Raw genomic sequence first — 21,984 nt, 5'->3', positions numbered from 1 at the left:
TCTATTAGCTCTTGTAGAAAAAAGTTACTTCAAAAACATAGAACATTCTCCCTCTTAGTTCCTACTCCCAGCCCAAACTCCTCAGGACATCCTCTCACTTGCTCCCCCTAGTGAGGTGTGGTGGAATAAACTCAAAATTTACCTCACTTCCTATATAGCATTGATTTATATCCAGGTGTGGCATGACTGCTAGATGAGCCTGTCTCAGCTATCACTACCTGGGGTCCTGAAGGCCTCTTCCAAAGTTCCTTGCTCCTTAGAAGCATTGATTCTGTAAATCTGGAGCCAAGACTGATCAGGAGCTTAGGTAGGCTCCGCTCCATTCATAAGCTGGGGACACTGATGGTCTGTTGGCTTCAAATCTGAGCTCAACAAGATTGAATGCCTCTACAAACTAAAAGCCTTGTCTTCCACATGTGATAAACTGACCAGAACCAGTTATAGAATGTCTATAATATAGCATGAACTTCCCTTTCACATCATCATAATTATCCCAGAATCAACACCCTAGAGATGCCTTCTGAAATACTTTGGGCATGGGCTAGACCTCAGTTACTCCTATATTTTCACTATCTGGGATGTCTGAAGGCAGCTGTTCCATGTAACTGGCATGTAAAGAATCCCATGAATAACAGCTGTTAAACTATGTAAAAACAATGTTCATCTTGATTTGGTTATTGGGCAACTTACTTAGCCATATATAATCTCTTAAAAACTATCTGACGGGGCAGCTACATGGCGCAGTGGATAGAGCACTGGCCCTGGAGTCAGGAGTACCTGAGTTCAAATCCGGCCTCAGACACTTAATACTTAACTAGCTGTGTGACCCTGGGCAAGTCACTTAACCCCAATTGCCTCACTAAAAAAAAAAAAAAAACTATCTGAAATGGTTTGAAATAATTGGTTTATGTGTGTTTGGTGACTGTTGTCAGTCATTTTAAGAAATATTTTATCATAGAATACATCTACTTGTCTGTGTTATTGTTTTAATATGTAACATAATGAACAGATCTATGCATGTGGCATTTTTTTAACTTACTAGCCAAATATGCATTTGTTAAATAAGGTATCATGACATGTAATTAAAGGTTAATATCAAATCCTACAATTATTTATATGGATTTCAAAATAATTTTCCTTTACATAGATATATTTTTAGTAAGCCTCAATGCTTATTTTGGCTCTAATTATACTTTGAATCTTAGAATTTTTACTTAGGAATTTTGTATTTGATGCTTTCAGTTTTATTACTCCTGGATGATTAAAAGACCTTAGTTTTGTTAGCCACTCTTCCTCTATGAAGCTAAATTCTAAAATAAGGTCTGGTGAAGAGGAAAAGTCTAATTTTTTAATCCCAATTTAAATTTGGAATGAATTATACAAAACAAGGAAAAATTCAAGGTCAGGGTGCTATCAGGGAAATTTTATTAAAGTTATCGAATCACCAATTATAAGATTATGTAAAGAGCCCATGCCTAGGTCAGTGCTATAAATCCATTCAGAATTTCTAAGGCCTGTTGACAATCTTTGATTATGCTATGGTTTCATGGCACCGTGGCTCAACATTCCATAGGCTTTTGATCAAGGCTAATCATTTAATCATATTCTCAGTCAGCAGGTGATATTTTTGGCCTGTTTGTTTAAGGCGTTGTGTTCCTTAACCCTACAGAGTTGAGCCTCGTTCAGAGGATATCTTCTATATGAAGTAGTAGATGAGACAACAGGTCTAGTGAGTGACAGTTAATGTTGTTATAATGCAGAGGAGGGAGATCATTTCCTCCTCAGGTAAGGGTGGAGTCCAGAGAGGAAGGTAAGATTTGAGTCTTTGAGAGAGAGGATTTTGGGGTTTTGGAGAGGGGGCAGTGATGTTAGGCATTTTTGGCTGAAAGATATGATCACAAATAAGAATGGTTAGCAGTAAGTTCAGCAGAAACAATGTAGGGGAATGGTTGGAGATAAGGATAGTGTGCAGGAGGGCTGAAGCCATACTGTATACTTTGGATTTTAGGCTGAGGAAAATTTGGATCTTGTCTTGGGCAGTTGAGAACCTATGAAAGATTTTGAGACAGATAGGGAATCTTGCAGTATTCTCTTAATATAAAATGAAGACACCCATAGTTTTATTTTATTTTATTTTATTTTTGTGGGGTAGTGAGGGTTAAGTGACTTGCCTGGGGTCACACAGCTAGTGTCAAGTGCCTGAGGCCAGATTTGAACTCAGGTCCTCCTGAGTCCAGAGCTGGCGCTTTATCCACTGTGCCACCTAGCTGTCCCTGACACCCATAATTTCAACATGGCCTCTTGCCCTTTTCTCCATTCCCGCCCCCCCCCCCCCAAAAAAAAAAAAGGAAAAAAAGAAAAGATATATAACTGAAAGTCATAAGACCTGGTTTGCTAGTAAATTATGTGACCTTGTTCAGTTTCCACCTCTGTAAAAATGAAGGGTTTGGATTTTCTCCCAAGGCCATGTGTACCCCTTAAATTCTGTTATTCTAAAGCTGTAATTAATGCATTTTTAAAAGCCTCTTTATTTTCTTAAGTCTAATTTAACATCACATTTTAGGTTTTACATTTTTCTATCACTATAGCTCCCTCCAACTTGAGCTTCTTTGAAGTCAGATTTGTTTTTAGTTCTATCTATGGATCTTGAAATAGATTTTTTTCTTACGCTTGAGCTTTCTTTTGCAGCTCCTGAGTTTTTAGTCCTTGCCATTTTATCTGAATTCATTTACTCAGTGGTTTCCATCTTTTACCACTAGATGGTGCTTGTGTGTGAATTTAAGGCCAACTTCCCATTTTAAAATATTGGGATGAGGGGTTGGGGGACAGTCTCAAGTTCCTATTCTACAAATAGGTTAATTCTGAGAACAAGGTTTGATTTATATGTGAGCAGAACAATTTCATTTATTAAGAATTCAGTTCTTGAAGGCCTTTGAAAAATAAGGTACTTTTCAACAGTATTTTTAAACTTAATTCTGTAGTGAATGGAGAAACCCAGTTTGAAGTCATCTTAAATATCATCTAGTCCTTTTAATGATTTGATCTTATTTAGTTTCATAAGGACAGCTATTGAAAACTATTCTTATAGTGTTGTCAGAAAAAAACTTTTTTAAAGGACTAATATAATTAGTTTTCCTTTCCTAATTTTGGTATTGCCTATAACATCTGAGATCTAAATTATATATTAAAATCTATTTTGTCCTAAAACACTTTTTAAAAACCTTATTTTTAAATAAAATCAATCTTTTGCTAGAGCCTCCTTTTAATAAAGGATACATTATTGTTCATAAACAACAAACTCAATTTATGTGCATAGGAAGTTAGTGCTGAAAGGGACTGCTCTGGAATTCCTTCTTTACCACCCTCTTTCATTGCCACCTCAGGAATCCCAGGATAAATCCCCATCAACCATTTTCTCTGCTTCTACTACAAGACTTCCGAACATCTATGGATAAAATTATGAAACTCTGCTTAAACTTCTTTCTGCTGCTTCAGACATAGTTCATTCACTACTCCCTCCTGAGTACTTTCACTTCTCTAGGCTTTAAAGGTAATAAAGGTCCAGGTTCTCTCATCTCTAATCACTGCTTCTCTGGCTCCTCGTCATATTTACTTACTTTTTTTTGGTACAATGAGGGGCGTGACTTGTCCAGGGTCACACAGCTAGCTAGTAAGTGTCAAGTGTCTGAGACCAAATTTGAACTCAGGTCCTCCTGACTCCAGCGTTGGTGCTTTATCCACTGCATCACCTAGCTGTCCTATATTACTGACTTCTTAATCCTGATGTTTTCTACAGGTCTGTCTGTCCTTGGTCCTCTTACTGACTTCTTAATCCTGATGTTTTCTACAGGTCTGTCTGTCCTTGGTCCTCTTCTTTGTCTCTGGGCAAGCTAGCTCCCACTTCTATGATGATAACCTCTAAAATCTATCTCCAGCCCTTGCCTCTTTTCTAAGCTCACATCTTTAACTGGATCCAAGGTTGCATCCCCTCCCCTATATCTCCCATGTATGTGAAATAATCCCCACACCTAGGTTTATTTATTGTCTTTCCCCAAAAACTTAGTCTTTACTAACTCTATTGTGTATGTATGATACCACCATTCACCTAGTCTGCCATGTTGTTTTGTCTTTTTTCTTTTTTTCCGGGCCAGTGAGGATTAAGTGACTTTCCCAGGGTCACATAGCTGGTAAATGTCAAGTATCTGAGGGCAGATTTGAACTCAGGTCCTCCTGAATCCAGGGCCGGGGTTTCATAATAAAATATCTAAAGGAACATGTGAATCATCTGGAAAAGTCCCTGATAAAAATTTTGGTTAAGAAAATGATGATATTGAACACTCCTTTAATAAATATTATATATCTGGTTTCCTGTAACCTACTTTGTTTGCTTTTCCTCACCTTGTATCTTAGTCTAATTTTAGTCTTTGCAGTTGAAAGATGCAGGGGAGTCATGATTCCTTCCTTTTCACTGTTGCTTTTCCCCCCCAAATTAGAGTCGTGCTCCAATTTCTGCAAAACTTGTGGCCAATATGCTTTCAGTGGCTGGGGCTGATCATATCATTACAATGGATCTCCATGCTTCTCAGATACAGGTACAGTTTATGCATTCACATGTCAGCAGCTGCAACTATAGATATTAACAGGTACTAACTCTATGTGGCTATTTATTGTAAGTTCAGATAATTTTTACAAAACAGTTGTTGCTATGCAAGGAAAATGAATCAATGGGACTCTAATTTGAGATTTTCATCTAAGATCCTTTTCACTTAAAACATTCTATGAATCTTCTCCTTTGGAGACTGGGATTTTAACTTTAAAAGTTTAAACTTCTTTTATCTCCAATTTAGGATGGGTATGAATACCTATTAATCCCAAATTTAGAAACATTGTTCATCTATATAATATACCTCAATACCTGATTTCAAAAGGCTTGTGATTTTTCATTAGAAGTAGTAATTCCTCTGCCAGTCGAAATTACAATACAAGCCTCTCTAACGTTAATCACCAACATTTTGATGATAGAATTTGTTTAACTTCTAGGTTAGTCTGCATTCTAAAGGCACATTATTTATCTTTTTTTTTTTTTTTTTTGCTGGGCAATTGGGGTTAAGTGACTTGCCCAGGGTCACACAGCTAGTAAGTGTCAAGTGTCTGAGGTGGGATTTGAACTCAGGTCCTCCTGAATCCAGGGCCAGTGCTTTATCCACTGCGCCATCTAGCTGCCCCTACATTATTTATCATAAGACTGACTTCTCAGTCTTTCTAACTTTGTTTAGGACCTTCCAGAGGCATCAATAAATGATGTTTTAATCAAATAAAATAATTTTCATGAAGCTCGGGCCATCTCTAAGTGAAGATGAAGCATCAGAACAGTATTTGAGTGGAAGATGCATTCTTGATGTCTTTTTATCTGAAAGTGTAGAGAACTTCTTGCACAGGTATAGGTCACTCCAAAGCTCCTTATCGCCTTAGAGTCTCCTAGGCATTAGCGTGTAAGTGACTTGCCCAAGGTCACACAGGCAGTCCAGTGGCAATATTTTGACCTCTGCCTTCCTGGTTTCAAGAGCTATCCTTTTCCCACTACACGGTGCTGTTTTTCTTTAATAAGAGGTACATTACAGAGAATCATGGACCCTATTAATTGTATCAATCTTTTTTACTAACATCACAGGGGTTTTTTGATATTCCGGTGGATAACTTGTATGCAGAGCCTGCTGTCTTACAGTGGATTCGAGAAAACATTGCAGAATGGAGGAACTGTATCATTGTGTCTCCAGATGCTGGCGGAGCTAAAAGGTACTGTGGAAGGGGCATACACAGCTTCTTGGAGATTAATTATGATCTTCAGCGGGCTTCTAAAAGTTTTTCAAATTAAGTTGTCAGTGATGTAAATAGACTTCTAGGGATTACAATACTTACAATAAAAGTTCTTATTGATGCCTTTTTTGTACTCATAATTTTCTCTAGTATGACTTTCCCTACCTCTGCCAAAGAGCCATTTCATATAACACAGTATTTCTTTTTTAAAGAAAAACAAAACAAGATAACTGTAATCAATACAGTGGGAAATTCTGAAAACATATACAGTACTTGTGGACATCCCACCGCCATGAAGGGATGGTTTGAGGGGGGAGTCAGCTTATATTTCTCTTTTTTTGAGTTAGGCTTGATATTTGGATCACAATTCTCTACTAACAAACTATAGTCCTTGTTATGTAAGAGCTCATTTTACAAAGCATTCTTAGGATTCTTTGGATTTGCCTGTTTACCCCCCTCTATTCCCATCTTCTGAAAAAGTTTGCTATAATTCAGTTAAGATCTTGCTTAAGTTACACATTGGAGCATTGCAATTTTATAAGTACTCTATAATATAAGCTGTCTTAGGGAAAGAGTTCTGTCAAGGCCTTGGACAAGTCTTTACAATTCTCTGGGACTTAGTTCCTCAGCTGTAAAATGAGGAAATTGGATGAAATGATCCCTGAGGACCCTTTCAGTTGTAAATTTATGAATTGCTTTTAACCTATAAATCATTTTCCTTTATTAGACAAGTTTCTAAATATTCAGCAATTGTGTTGCCGTAGGAGGAGGGCATTTTTTGTATTTTGGGGCTTTTTTGCTCCTTTCTATAAGATATTTTAAAATTTTTGCAGTGGAAATTTTTGAAGTCTTTAAAATTTCATACAGACCTTTAAAAATACTTCATTCCGGAAGCAGCTAGGTGGCGAAGTGGATAAAGCCCCAGCCTTGGATTCAGGAGGACCTGAGTTCAAATCCGGCCTCAGACACTTAACACTTACTAGCTGTGTGACTGTGGGCAAGTCACTTAACCCCAATTGCCTCACCAAAAAAAGGTGGGGGCAGCTAGGTGGCTCAGTGGATAAAGCACCGGCCCTGGATTCAGGAGGACCTGAGTTCAAGTCCGGCCTCAGACACTTGACACTTACTAGCTGTGTGACCCTGGACAAGTCACTTAACCCCCATTGCCCCCCCCCCCAAATACTTCATTCCACAAATTTTATATATATATATATATATATATATATATATATATATATATATATATATTTAAACTCCTGGTAAGGAAACAAAGTCTATTATAAAAGTGGCTGGAGAGGGCAGCTAGGTGGCACAATAGATAAAGCTCTCCGGCCCAGGATTCAGGAGGACCTGAGTTCAAATATGGCCTCAGACAATTGACACTTGCTGTGTGACCCTCATTGCCCCTCCCCCCCCCCAAAATAGCTGGAAATCTCAATAATTTCTGCCAAGTAGATCTTTCTGGCTAGATTAAAGACTAATAAGATGAAGGAAGTTGGAGATGTTGGCACAATTGACTTTTAGAATATAGATGAGAGGGTATTAAAATATTACTTTTAAAAAGTCTTAAGTCTATTTTTGGTGAAGAGTAGCAATGTATGGCTCTGAGAGTTGGGACACTTTCAAGTTGTGGGGCTGGAGAAGACTTCCCTTGGACAGCAAGGAGATCAAATCAGTCAGTACTTAAATTAATTCACCAGAAGATTAAATACTGAAGTTGAAGCTTAAATATTTTGGCCACATAATGAGAAGATGCGACTCATTGGAAAACACCCTGGTGTTGGGAAAGATTGAAGGCGAAAGGAGAGGGAGATGGCAGAAGACGAGATGAAGAGATAGTGTTATGGAAGGAAAGACCATGAACTTGGACAGACTTTGAGAGTTAGTAGAGGATCGCAGGGCCTGGTGCATGAGAACATGGAGTCCAGAGTGACTAAACAACTGAAGAACAACCAAAACCAACAAACGCTTAATGATGTGGTCTCTTATTTTAGATAATTCTGATCTGATAATTAGTCATGGGTAATGATATTCTTCCTTAGGAAGCTGCTGAAATTTGTTTTGGAAAGGAGGACGCCTCAGTCATTGGTGCTGGGTCTATGGAATCAGCAGAAATCTAAAAGAGAAAAGTAGAATTTTAGCAAGTTTTTTAGTAAAAATGTTACAAACATTTCAGTTAATCTACTAAATGATGGGAGAGATGGGCGAGGGACTTGGAATTCTCATGGGAAAAGATAACTTCTTATCTCCATGTCTCTTTAATAAACTTGCCTGCTAATGACAATATCACATTTAAATGGGTTGGCAAGATTGGCAGATTGGCTGCATGCCCAAGGATCACTATCCCTGCACGTAACTGTTACACTGACAGCCTTGGTCCTTTTTAGGACCAAGTGTCCTCAATTGTACACAGTGAAGGGATTTAGAGACAGTTTCTAAGGTTCCTTCTAGTTCTTAAATCTCTGATCTTATGATGTTCCTGAAGCATAGGTCTGACCATTCTATTTTCCCTGTTCAAGAAGCTTCTGTGGCTTCCAGTTGCCAGTGAAATAAAGTAAAAACTCATGTTTGTCTTTTTTTAGGGGAGGGGGTTGGGGGGTGGGACACTGAAGATTAAGTGACTTGCCCAGGGTCACACAGTTAGTAAGTGTCAAGTATCTGAGGCCAGATTTGAACTCATGTCTTCCTGAATCCAGGGCCAGTGCTTTATCCACTGCACGACTTAGCTGTCCCCATGTTTGTCATTTAAAGCTCTTTATCATCTATCTTTCCAGGCCGATTATTCTCCCTGCATCCTCACCCTACCCCCACACTACACTCCAACTATACTAACCTATTTATTCTCCCCTCTACATAACATTTCATTTCCTGTTCCTGTGCCTTTGTTATAGGCTATACCCCTTTCTTGCAGTGTCTTCACCTCCAAGTCTTAATCTCTAGTTCCTTTTATGGCTCAGCCTCAAGTACTTCCTCCTTTAAGAGACCTTTCTGTATTTCCTTCAGTTGTTGGTGCAGCCTTAACTCAAAACCTTAGAATTAACTTGTCTTTATTTATATAGAGCCTACATTTACCCATTTGAATAATTTCCTATCCATCAAGTAGAATAAACGTGCCCTGAGGTAGAGAATATTTTGAATTTGACTTCCTATGTCTAGAATTTAGCACAGTGACCTACATATACATAGTAAGTGTTTTAATAAATGTTAATAAATTCCTGCTGCTGTTGTTCTAAGTCCCCTTTGTAACACCAAAGAGGTTCTTAATAGGAAAAGGAGTGGAAGTGAGGTCATTAGCTCAGCCGTTAGAACAAAATTGTATCTTCATAAAGGCAATGCTTCTTTCATTTTAGCTACTTCCTCCCTTCCCCATATTCTTTTTTTTTTTTTTTTGGTGAGGCAATTGGGGTTAAGTGACTTGCCCAGGGTCACACAGCTAGTAAGTGTAAAGTCTGAGGCCGGATTTGAACTCAGGTCTTCCTGAATCCAGGGCCAGTGCTCTATACGCCACCTAGCTGCCCCCTTCCCCCTGTTGTCAGACACAAGCCATTTACTTAGTAAAGGAGGCAGGCAAGTGTAGTTAATTCTAGAAAATTCATGCTTGGTAGGGATTTTTCTTTTAAAAAATAGGATAGCACCTTGATTATCCCTGGGAACCTGAACTATTTGAAACACTGTTCAGATCGCAGAAATAAGTTGTTTTAAGGCCTTGAGTAGCTAAAAAAGTTGTCACAAAGTGTATGTGCTAAATGCTCATATACTTTACTCAAAATAGAAACTTTCAATAAAATGATTTGTCTTTAAGTTTGACACAGTTTTCTAACAAATTTGATTCTGTGCGTGTGTTGGGGGTGTTGAAGAAAGGCAAGCAGCACCCTGTCAACAGCAGAATATAACAGATGAGAAAAGCAAGAGAGGAGACGTAATATATAGAAGACAAGAGTTAAGTCAGAAAAGGTAGCAGTAGAGCTCCTCCCTCCTTTCATCAGAGAAGTGAGGGACCATGAGGACAGAATGTTTGTTGCACATGCTGTGAGATGTGGTCAGTGTGTCAGCGGTTTGACTGAGCTTTTGTTTGGGAGCTGGGAGAAAGGAATGTATTCAAGAAATGAATATGATGTGAAATTTAAATGTATAGCGATCCAGGGCTATTAGGATGTAATAAGGGCGCCCTCTGAGCAGAGTGAGGCAAGAAGCCTTACTTGTGAGTTGTGATGCCGAGTCCCAGGTACATAGATCATGAATTGTCCCACATGCTCTGAGAAGCACAGTGCCACCACACACCTTTTACCGTATTTGTACAACCCACATTTTTCTCAGTTCTTCCTTGATTTTAGTAGAATTATGAACTGAATTCTTAGCCTTTATTTGGATGTCTGTCCTTAATCCATTATGTGCTTTTTCCTTTTTACAGAGTGACATCAATTGCTGACAGACTGAATGTGGAATTTGCTTTGATTCACAAAGAAAGAAAGAAGGCAAACGAGGTAGACAGGATGGTTTTGGTTGGCGACGTGAAGGATCGTGTAGCCATCCTTGTGGATGACATGGCTGATACATGTGGCACGATATGCCATGCTGCAGATAAGTGAGTGGGAATTTTAGAAATCTGAGTTATAAAATAGAGAAAAAGGAAACTTTAAATGTAGCTATTTTAAAAGCTATTCATTTGCTAATAGGTTAACCATTTTGGACAAGCGGAAATATTAGCCTGTTTCATTTTTGTTACAATGTGTTTTGTTTTTTAAATACATACCTATGCATAGCCTTACTTTTTTTCTTATTCTTTTTTTTTTTCCTGCATAGCCTTTCAATAGTTCTTATTTTTTTCCTTTTGGGGCAGGGGTGGGCAGGCAATGAGGGTTAAGTGACTTGTCCAGGGTCAGACAGCTAGCTAGTGTCAAGTGTCTGAGGCTGGATTTGAACTCAGGTCCCTGTCCTGAGTCCAAGGCCAGTGCTTTATCCACTGCACTACCTGGCTGCCCCCTTCATTAGTTCTGGGGGGGGAGGGCAATTGGGGTTAAGTGACTTGCCCAGGGTCACATAGCTAGTAAGTGTCAAGGGTCTGAGGCTGGATTGGAACTCAGGTTCTCCCGAATCCAGGACCAGTGCTCTATCCACTGCGCCACCTAGCTGCCCCATTCAATAATTCTTTTTTTTGTTTTTTAATGAGGCAATTGGGGTTAAGTGACTTGCCCAGGGTCACACAGCTAGTAAGTGTTAGTGTCTGAGGCCGGATTTGAACTCAGGTACTCCTGACTCCAGGGCCAGTGCTCTATCCACTGTGCCACCTAGTTGCCCCCCATTCAATAATTCTTAATCACAATTATGTTCATCTCAAACATGGGAACAATTGAGATTCCAATTCCTTCCCCTCTCTCCCAAATTTATCATATAAAAGTAAAATTGGAAAATACTAACCTACTTCAACTCCCACCTCAGTGGGAATCTTCTTTTTTTTCCCCTTTTTAAAAATCTTATTAATTAATTAATTCATTCATTCATTCATTTTTTGCAGGGCAATGAGGGTTAAGTGACTTGCCCAGGGTCACACAGCTAGCTAGTAAGTGTCAAGTGTCTGAGGCCAGATCTGAACTCAGCTCCTCCTGAATCCAGGGCCGGTGCTTTATCCACTGCACCACCTAGCTGCCCCGGGAATCTTCTAAATCATCCTTGACTAGTGTTTATTCAGCTTCTACTTGAAAATCATTGCTTCCTAAGTCAGTCCAGTTCATTTTCAGACACTTTTACTGAGGAATGTTTTCTTTATATTAAATTGAAATCAGCTTCCCTGTGACATTATGAACTCTAATATGATGTCATTACTACCAAGTGTCCCCGACTTTTTTGTTCTTTGTATTGATCAAAATCACATCTAGAATAGCAGGCTTCCCCAGTACTTCAGGAAAGCAAGTAGCAAAATATCCAAAGAATTTTTTATTTTTATTTTTATTTTTTTAGTGAGGCAATTGGGGTTAAGTGACTTGCCCAGGGTCACACAGCTAGTAAGTGTTAAGTGTCTGAGGCCAGATTTGAATTCAGGTACTCCTGACTCCAGGGCCGGTGCTCTATCCACTGCGCCACCTAGCCGCCTCCCAAAGAATTTTTTAAAAGAAAAAGAGAAATAGTTTTGTTTTTAATCTGCAAAATCAATCTATATGTTTAAAAAATCTGATATTATATGCAGTGTTCTACACCTGAAGGACACTCCCTTTGCAAAGGGAGTCTTCTTTCATATCTTCTGTGGAACTGAGTTTGTGCATTATAATTTTGCAGCATCCATTTTCATTTGAATCTCTATAGTCACCTTATTTTTAAACATATGATAAATGAACTTCTCAGTCTCTGTGATCTCGTCAGTTTCCATGGTTCAATTATCTTCATGCAGATGATTCCCAGAACTGTATATTCAGCCCTGGTCTCTTCTAGTCCCAAATCACCTATTGTCTGTTAGAAATTTACAAATGGATGTCCATTAGGCATTTCAAAAACCCTCTGTGTTCAAAACACAATTCATTATCTTTTGCCCAAAACCCAGCCCTCTTCCTAACTACCTTTTTCTGTTGAGAACACTGTCATCTTTCAGTACTCAAGTTGACAACCTTATTATCAGGTGCACTCTTATCCCATCTATCCAGTCAGTTGCCATACATATCTTGTTAATCTACCATTTTTTCAGTTCTACCACCACAACATATTTCACATCTTGTCTCCATTCACACCATCTAGTTCAGTACCTCATCACCTTTTATCTGGACCACTGCAGGAGATTCCGAGTTGTCATTTCTATCTCAAACTTCTTCCTTCTGTAAATTCGTCTTCCACAAAGCTGCAAGAACAGGGGTCTAACCACATCACAGCCTTGTGCCAGTGGCTTCCAATTACCTCTAGGATAAAATACAGACTCTTCCATTTGGCAGTTAAAGCCCTCAACAGTCTGACTCCTGTCTACTTACCCAAATTTACTGTGTACATCACTTCCTTTCTTGCAGTCAGTGTTCCAGCCATATTTGACTATTTCTTATCTCTAATATTCCATCTCTTGTCTCTGTTCTTGCCCTTATCTGCCCATTCCTGGAATATATCCCCATCTCACCTCCCTGGCTTCCTTCAAAACTCAGCTGAAGTACTACCTCCTACATGAGACCTCATGGCCCTCAGCTATTGTGTTCCTTCTCTTCTGCGTCCCTCCCCCTCAAAAAAATTTTCTTACCTCATATATACTTTACATATTTTGCTGCAACACATGTGTACAGGTGGCTTGCTCAAGAATGTAAACTCCTGAGCTGTTTTGTCTTTGCATCCATCTTCATTGCCTGGCACACAGACATTTAATAAATCCTTATTAATCGATTGGTCTGATCCCTGACTGCTCCATAGGTTAATAGCGTTAGAAACATGCCATTCATTTCCTCTCTGTGCCCTTGTTATTAATAGTAGATTTCACTGTCATCATCCTTTTTGCCTTGACCCAAATGAACATCCCCATATTTTCCTTTCTTAGGCCTGTGGATTTCCACATCTGTTGTTTTTTTGTTTTTTTTTTTAGTGAAGCAATTGTGTTTAAGTGACTTGCCCAGGGTCACACAGCTAGTAAGTGTTAAGTGTCTGAGGTCAGATTTGAACTCGGGTACTCCTGACTCCAGGGCCGGTGCTCTATCCACTGCGCCACCTAGCTGCCCCGTCCACATCTGATCTTAATAAACAATGCGGTAGCACTGTCACTTCTATCTAATCAGTTACTTTTGAATTAGATGGGCCCTTTTCTTGTTACAGTCCAATCATGACTACTCCTCTCAGGTCTCTTGGATGATTACAAGGATTTCACTGTTGCAGTATATCCAGTGCCCTGGCTTTCAGCTGAAGAAAGTTCAGGGATGAAAGCAGGGTTGTTCACATCTCTCTGCCCATAATGGTGATGACTGCATTTCCTAGCAGAAACAGCCTAATTGAGTTAATCAGCTAATAAAATATTTTAAGTTCTTGCTCTGTACAAAATATTGAACTAAGTATTCAAAAAAAGTATAATAAATGGTTCCTCTTCTTAGGGAATTTACATTATTAAAAATATGTGACCCATAAAACACTTGGAAAAAAGACTAAAATGAAGTACAAAATGATGTGATAGTAATCACTAACTAATGTAAACTCAATCCCATTTTCCCTTTGACTTTTTTTCTTTTTTTTTTTTGGTGGGACATGAGGGTTAAGTGACATGCCCGAGGTCACCCAGCTGGTAAGTGTCACAAATGTCTGAGGCTGGATTTGAACTCATGTCCTCCTGAATCCAGGGCTGGTGCCTTATCCACTGTGCCACCAAGCTGTCCCCCTTTGACTAACAAAACTAAAGATTCATTCCCTGGAGAAAATACTTAAGTTCCAAACAGAATAAAAATCAAACTTGAATGTGAATGCAGTAAATCTTGACCTATTTCAAAGATCCATGATTTATTCCACTAGTACAGATCACATAGCCCTTTGTGGTTTTTGTGAGTTTCCGTGACACTCCACCACCCAATGCATCATCCAGTAACCAACCTGGTCATACAGGCACGTAAGCCAATAGCATTCCACAGAGAGGGCTTTAGCCTCATTTCTAAGTATATAACATTTATCAGCTCTTAATCTATTTCTTTTTTCCAAACATAATTTCCTTACAAACTCTTAAGCTAATACCTCCTAAGAAGGGTCAACTTGTATTTTATGTCTAATTTTAAAATGTAATTGCCTTAGTTAAGGCCATTTATTAGTTGCTAGAGAACTGCCCGAAGAATCAGGAGGAACCCCCTGAAGGTTCCTCTTCTGGCCCTGGGCACATCACTTAATCTCTCAGTATTTTTCTTGGTAAATCTCTAAGACTATAAGTTATAAAGTTAGGTACCATCCTCCTTACCAAAATCTCTCCATATTGATAAGATCACTGGTCTGGGTTTTGTCTGTGATAGTTTTTGTTTTTTAAATACTTCTTAAGATTTAACATTTTTTATGTAGGACTGTCATCTTTCATTAAGAAGGGAGGAAAATCCTAACATTTTCCCCTTAGAGATAGGACAAAGCCTTTATTTTCTTGCAAGGTAAATAGCTCCCAGAAGATTGATTCATGGCGGCATGTTTTGATTATGTTTTGTTTTGTTTTTTCTCCTGACATTCTATAGGTTACTTTCTGCTGGAGCCACCAAAGTGTATGCTATTCTGACTCATGGAATCTTCTCTGGACCAGCTATTTCCAGAATTAATAATGCTGCATTTGAGGCAGTGGTAGTCACAAATACAATTCCACAAGAGGACAAAATGAAACACTGCTCTAAAATCCAGGTATAGTGGAAAGAAAGAGTATTGGTTTGGGGATCCTACTCTGATCTCTTAGGGTTTTAGTCTGGGGAAGAGTCTCTTCCATCTCCAGTTCTTTAGTCCCTTCTTTAAAAATTCTGATTTCTGATCATTTAATGGAAGAATGAATATTTTCTGAGTCATTTAAAATTGTTCATGACTGTTTAAAACCTAATATGCAAAATATTACTATTCCTACAACAATCAATTGTTAGGTTGTAGCATACCCTGTGTCCTGTGGGAAAGAACACTTTTCACCTTTAGATTCATGGTAAAATTGAGTTGACCTAGGAGAGAAGAATGTTTCATCTCTTAATCAATAAAAGTAAAATTTTATTACTACTTGAGTCCATAGAAATTTAGTTTTAGTGTTGATTATGAGTTGCTACTACCACCACCACCCCCCCCCCCCCCAAAAAAAAAAAAAAGCACTTAGTTCCCGAACAGTGTATGCAACATTAGGGCATTTAATTTAGATTGACCTTTCTATAAAATTTCTGTGCAGTGGAAGCCATTTTAAGAAAGGATTTCCTCATACCACCTAAATATACCTACATTAATAAGTTTTCTGATTTTAAAGTAAATCTGATTATATGATACTTGATTGTCCTTATCCTCATTGTTTCTGTTTGCTTTTTAGGTTATTGACATTTCAATGATATTGGCTGAAGCAATAAGGAGAACACACAATGGTGAATCTGTGTCTTACCTGTTCAGTCATGTTCCACTATAACTCCAGATCATGGCTTTCTTGTAGGCTGTGTACAACCAGTCTGTTTTTGTTTAATTATTGGGACTCGATGTTCATTAAAGCTTCATTTGTGTGTGCTTTGAGATGCCTCTTTTCCTTTCCTGAACCTGTTGTTGTCTTTCCAACCTTCTTCTTAACCTCCCCTGTTTCCTCCCCCCTTTTCCCTTTTTTTTTTAATGAATTGGCTTGTATGGGAAATGTCTGCATTTTGTTCTGTTATGGCAGATAACTTTTTCCTATACTCTTACTTTACATTGGAGCTGCAATTGTAAGAGTATAATTACATTTCAGAAATTTTTTAATTTTATATATCTGGGTTTGTCAAAGGTAACCCTGTATTAAAGCATTTTGTGTATTACTTATTTAATAAAAATGCCTATGGGCATTTGGGTAAAACCCCTGCTAATATAGAATTAGACCTTTTATTCAGTATAACCATTATTTTAGAAAATTGTAGGGTACCTTGAATGTTGACCTTTTTTGTTAGTTGGAGTTCAGATTGATTTCTTGGACTTTACCTAGTTTAAACAAAGTTTTGATCAGCTTTAATGATGGTCATTGACCAATTTGCTGATGGAAATTTGTAGACAAATCAGTTAAGGGCAATATAGTGTAAATGAATGTAGTTTTATCTATCATATCTAAGTTGGTTGTCATATTGCTGTAAATTTCTGCTCATTGTTTCTGAAAAATATTTCTATGTCAGAAAATTCCAAAATTATTTCTGGCATTAGAATTATTTAGAAATTTCTAGATATAATCTGTGTCAGACTCGAATCTCTAGATTAACTGGTCTGACAAATTCTGACTTGTAGTGCATTACAAATTGAAAAGGGAAATTGCACAGAAAATCCCAACTCTTTAAAAATGCACACTCCATTCTGTCTTATAGTAGTATTCTTTTATAGTGTTAGCTGCAACTTTTGCTTTTCTTTTTTTTGGGGGGGGGGGAGGGAATTTGCAGCTAAGAAAAAATTTGACATTTCAATGATTGGATTCCAAATCATTGGACTTTCAAATCATTAAATATAGAGTAATGTATGCTCACACTTGACTAAGGCAATATTTAGGGCTTAAATCCACTAAACCTATTCAGTCTTTTAATTTTTCTCTTTGACATGAGTAAAGTTTAGAATCATCAGGACTATTAAGATGTATGTTTATATAATGCCACTTTCCCTTTTTTGTGGTTAATGTACTTGTGTTATTTGTAGTCTAAAATAGTTAAAAGTCTCTAGCAGTTGATTCGTTAAATTATCCCTAAGTTAAAACATTTACCTAGAAGGCAGTAATAAAGGAAATCTGGGGAAAAGTATTTACAGATAAATATTAAATGTTTGATTAGAATGATACCTGATTATTTCCAAGAGTGTCAGTGAAGAACTAACATTTTGTCTCATGAAAAATGACTTTATCTTTTCTTATTTAGAAGTCAAAGGAAACTTGATGTTAATACAGCGCCACCCTCCTTCTCCCACAAGAAAACATCCTGAACATTATCTGGTCTTATTTCCTAATGCACTTTGGCTAGATAAATCTGTATAATTCAGACCAAAAAAAGTTACGTACGGTTATTCAGACCAACCTTAATGGTAGGAAATGTCATTCTCTAATCTTTTAGTTGAAGATAACCAACTTTGTTGATCTTTTTTTTTTAATGACAGCATTATTTAGGATTACTGAAAGAATCTTCACGTTAACAGGCCTAAAAAGGATGATTTATCTGACATTTCAGTTGTTAACATCAGTCTTACTTCATCTTTCAAAGTAATCTGGCAAGAAAACTATGCAATACAGTTTAAATGTGACGATTCGTGAACAGATAGCTTGATAGCATTGACTTTCTTACTTCTGAGTTCATCTAATATGTTAAAAGAAGGGACCAAATATATACTGCTTTGGCTACTTATACAAGGTATCCCAAAAGACTTAGTGCAGTTATTTATGTTTGTGTTGTTGGAGTGCAGTGAGAATAGTATAGCTGCCAATTCAGAATACTTGAAACCCATTGAAATGAAAATGTCCAGAACTGATTTTATCCTCTAGCACAAAACAGGATGAAATCTATATAGCCAGCTCTGATGAGAAAGCATTGTTTTATCCTTTATTGACCATTATTTTTTTTTTGCCTATTTTAAAAATAAATTTATGATGTTAAATATGGCTGTGTTTACATATGTACAAGTAGAATCAGATATATGTGCAAGATCAAATAGTCTGTAAAGGTTGCCTCAAGAGAAGACACTGGTATTTTTAGGTTTTCTGTTTCCTTTGGGTCTCTTTAGATTGGCCCACAGGAAATGAAATTAGCTGTCTTATCCAATATTGCTGCATGCATGGAGAACCAGCTTATGTCACTTTCCAAATAATATGACTAGGGAACCATGATCATACCAAAGTTGCTCACCCCAAAATTTTGTCATATCAATCACTTAAGTATTTATACCATATCATTCCTTTATTAGCTATTGTTAATGTCCAAGAATTGTATTGTTTGTGGTGCTTGTGTTGATCAGGTCACTGTTACAAAATGAATTTCCTGTTATTTCCTCTAATATTGTACTCAAGTATTTTCAATAAAATTGTGTTGCAAATTGCTCCTTTTATAAGACATTATTATAGTTCTGGAGTCTTATTAAAGCTTTGACAATGCACTCTTTTCTCCCTGCCCCCACCCCAACCCCCCCCCTCCACTGTCCTTTCTTAAAATAAGAATTGAAAATAGGATTATTTAAAATGATGTTTAGAGATTTTCTCCCCCACCCCACCCCCATCCTCAGAATATATCCATGGAATAATATTTGTTCCATATATATATATATATATATATATAAAATGGAATATATTATATATTATTGGAAAGGATGGACCATCTGTGCAATTAAATTGTAATCTAGTTAGATGTCTCAAGAATTTAAACCATTGTTTGACTTGATCTCCTGATGAGTCTAGTGAATGGGTAGTTCAACAGCATAATCGAATTCAACAACTTTTATGTTTAACCCTACTATCCTGCATGATCTCTGCTTGGTCTATTTCCTTCCTTGAATTGCTTTAAATTCGGTTTAGTTCCTTTGAACTATGGGGGTTTTTTTTAGCTGCCTTTTGGTTTGTTTCACTTTTTTTTTTTTTTTTTTTTTTGCAGGGCAGTGAGGGTTAAGTGACTTGCCCAGGGTCACACAGCTAGTAAGTGTCAAGTGTCTGAGGCAGGATTTTAACTCAGGTTCTCCTGACTCCAGGGCCGGTGCTTTATTTACTACGCCACCTAGCTGCCCCCTGGTTTGTTTCAACTTTGTAGGAATCTAAACTTGCCTTGTCTGAGTCTGATTGTAGAAATCTAAAATTGTTATACCTCCCATTTAAATGTGAAAGCACACTGCATCATAAGACTATAGAGCTGGAAGAAGCCGAAGAGATCATTTAATCTAACTTTTTTTAGTTAACAATTTCCAGCCCTATACCCTTCCTCCCCAAATTGGGGAGAATTCCCTGGAATTCTGATTGGTCAGAGTTTTTAAGTCTTTCAGAGCTGTTGATCCTTAAAATGTTATTGTATAGACTGTTTCATTTGGTTCTGCTCCTATATTTTTCTCTGCGTGTTCCTTTTCATCATTTCTTTTTTTATAATACAGTAGTATTCCATTACATTCATATACTGCATTGTTTAACCACTCTCCAGTGGATGGGCATTTCCATCTTTGTGGTTCTTTCTTCTCCAAAAAAAGGAACTGCCTAAAAAAAACCCACTCCCTTTTTCCTCTTTCTTTGATCTTTGGAGTATAGAACTAGTAGTGTTTATTGATGGATCAAAGGGGTATGCACACTTTAGTAACTTTAGGGACATTATTCCAAATAGCAAGAAAACAAAACACCTTTTACGAACATAATTTCTGCATTAGCCATTTCCAAAAAAAATGTCTCCGTGTCTATTTCTGTCACCTCTCTCCAGGAGGTGGGCAACATGTTTCATCCTGAGTTTTCTGGAATTGTGGTTAATGTTGACCAAATTAACCAATACTGTACCCAAATTGTGGTTAATGTTGACCAAAATTGTTTGTCTTGACAATATTGCTGTTACTGTATATAAATTTTTGGTTGATGCTCACCTCAATCTGGATAAGTTCATAAATGTCTTCCCAAGTTTCTCAGAAAATAATTTTTTTTTTCATCCTTTTCCTCCTATCTCCCTTCCCCAGTTGGTGGGGGAGTGGGGATATTTTAACAAGCATATTCAAAACAAATCCCAACATTGGCCATGTTAAAAATGTCTCAGTTGTTAGGAGGCAGTCAACTCTTTAAGAGATTTATTCATATTATTCTTTTTAATCACCATAATTTCTGAATATATCCTTGTCCACCTTCCCTACCCATTAAACTCTTCCTTTGTAACAGGGAAAAAAAGTTATTCAGAAAAACTAACCAACACATCAAATAAGTTGACAGTATATGCAGTATTGCACACCTATAGTCTCCCACCTCTTAAAATAAGAGGGATATATTTTCTCATCTCTTCAATGCCAAGCTCTGTCATAATTACAGTCTTTGATCTTAGCTTTTGATCAACTATAAATATTTTTCTAATACTGTAAATCTGAATAAATTTGTTAATTACGTATCTTTTTCCAGGCATATGAAATTTTGCTAAATGAGATTCTGTGGGTTTTTTGTTTTGTTTTGTTTTTTTGGTGAGGCAATTGGGGTTAAGTGACTTGCCCAGGGTCACACAGCTAGTAAGTGTTAAGTGTTTGAGGCCGGATTTGAACTCAGGTACTCTTGACTCCAGGGCCGGTGCTCTATCCACTGCGCCACCTAGCTGCCCCAAGATTCTGTGTTTAATACTGAACATTCAGCACATTAAGATACCCCTGTAGTCTGGGAAATGTATCCCAATGAGAAAATCTACCTTGTCCTTTTTCATAAAGATACAGGTACTATTTTTCTGCCTGTTATGATAAAAATTAGTCATTCAGCAAGTGTTTAAGTGCTTAAGGCGCTAGAAACAGACAATGAAAAATCTTTGCCCTTGAAAAGTTTATGTTCTATCTGGGGAAATAATATGTACATAAATAAACATAAGCAAGATCAATAGAAGGTAATGGTGTGGTAAGGCCAATAGAAGCTGAGCATCAGGAAAGGTTTCATGCAAAAAGTGGCACTTGAACTGAGTCTTGGAAATGAGTGCCAAGAGGTAAATGGACCTGCATTCCAAGTGTGAGGGATGGTCAGTGCAAAGCCAGAGCACTGAGACATGGAGTATCCTGTGAAGAACAGCAGGAGGCCAATTTGGACTAGAGAACCGGACTGGAAGTCATGCACCTAGGCTGGAAGATGTGAAGTTATAAAGGAGTTTGTATTTATTCCTAAAAGCAGTACAGAAGTAAGTTGGGCCAAAACAAAAAAGAACCAAGCTGGAGTTTATTCACTGTTCACATCCAAGTTGCGAGGAAATCCTGACCCTAGGCCTGGTGCTCTATCCACTGGGCCACTTAGCTGCCCACATAGAGGTTACTAAAACTTTTGGACATTACATATGATGCGACTGTAAAAATCTTGAAATAGGGGGGCGGCTAGGTGGCGCAGTGGATAAAGCACTGACCCTGGATTCAGGAGTTCCTGAGTTCAAATCCGGCCTCAGACACTTGACACTTACTGGCTGTGTGACCCTGGGCAAGTCACTTAACCCCCATTGCCCTGCAAAAAAAAAAAAAAATCTTGAAATAGGTGCTCTTTTTCTTATGCATTCAGGACATATCTTGGTGCTTTTGGGGGGGGGGCAATGAGGGTTAAGTGACTTGCCCAGGGTCACACAGTTAGTGTTAAGTGTCTGAGGCTGGATTTGAACTCAGGTCCTCCTGAATGCAGGGCCAGTACTTTATCCACTGCACCACCTAGCTGCCCTCTTGGTGCTTTTTATGTGTGTTTTTTGTTGGTTTTTTTTTTTTTAATGTCTATGCTTTTAATTGATAGCATCTAACTACTGCTAGCATAGATCTATTATGACTCCCGTGAACTTTTTTTTTTGGTGAGGCAATTGAGGTTAAGTGACTTGCCCAGGGTCACATAGCTAGTAAGTGTTAAGTGTCTGAGGC

General features: G+C 37.8%; 1 protein-coding gene across 1 annotated transcript in view; it reads left to right on the top strand.

Annotated features, from left to right (window-relative positions):
- The window catches only part of PRPS2 (phosphoribosyl pyrophosphate synthetase 2), a 35,102-nt gene extending 16,601 nt beyond the window's left edge, over positions 1-18,501 (top strand). Inside the window, exons 3-7 of the mRNA XM_043994995.1 lie at positions 4,494-4,592; positions 5,672-5,796; positions 10,229-10,402; positions 14,970-15,129; positions 15,785-18,501. Coding sequence (XP_043850930.1) covers positions 4,494-4,592; positions 5,672-5,796; positions 10,229-10,402; positions 14,970-15,129; positions 15,785-15,877 — 651 coding nt within the window. The 3' untranslated portion in view covers positions 15,878-18,501. The remainder of the gene's footprint in view (positions 1-4,493; positions 4,593-5,671; positions 5,797-10,228; positions 10,403-14,969; positions 15,130-15,784) is intronic.
- The last annotated feature ends 3,483 nt before the right edge of the window (positions 18,502-21,984 follow it).

This window comes from Dromiciops gliroides, chromosome 3 (genome assembly GCF_019393635.1).
Source record: "Dromiciops gliroides isolate mDroGli1 chromosome 3, mDroGli1.pri, whole genome shotgun sequence".
Lineage (NCBI taxonomy): Eukaryota > Metazoa > Chordata > Mammalia > Microbiotheria > Microbiotheriidae > Dromiciops > Dromiciops gliroides.
The sequence above is the reverse complement of the archived record's forward strand: the minus strand, read 5'-3'. Positions and strand labels throughout refer to the sequence as shown.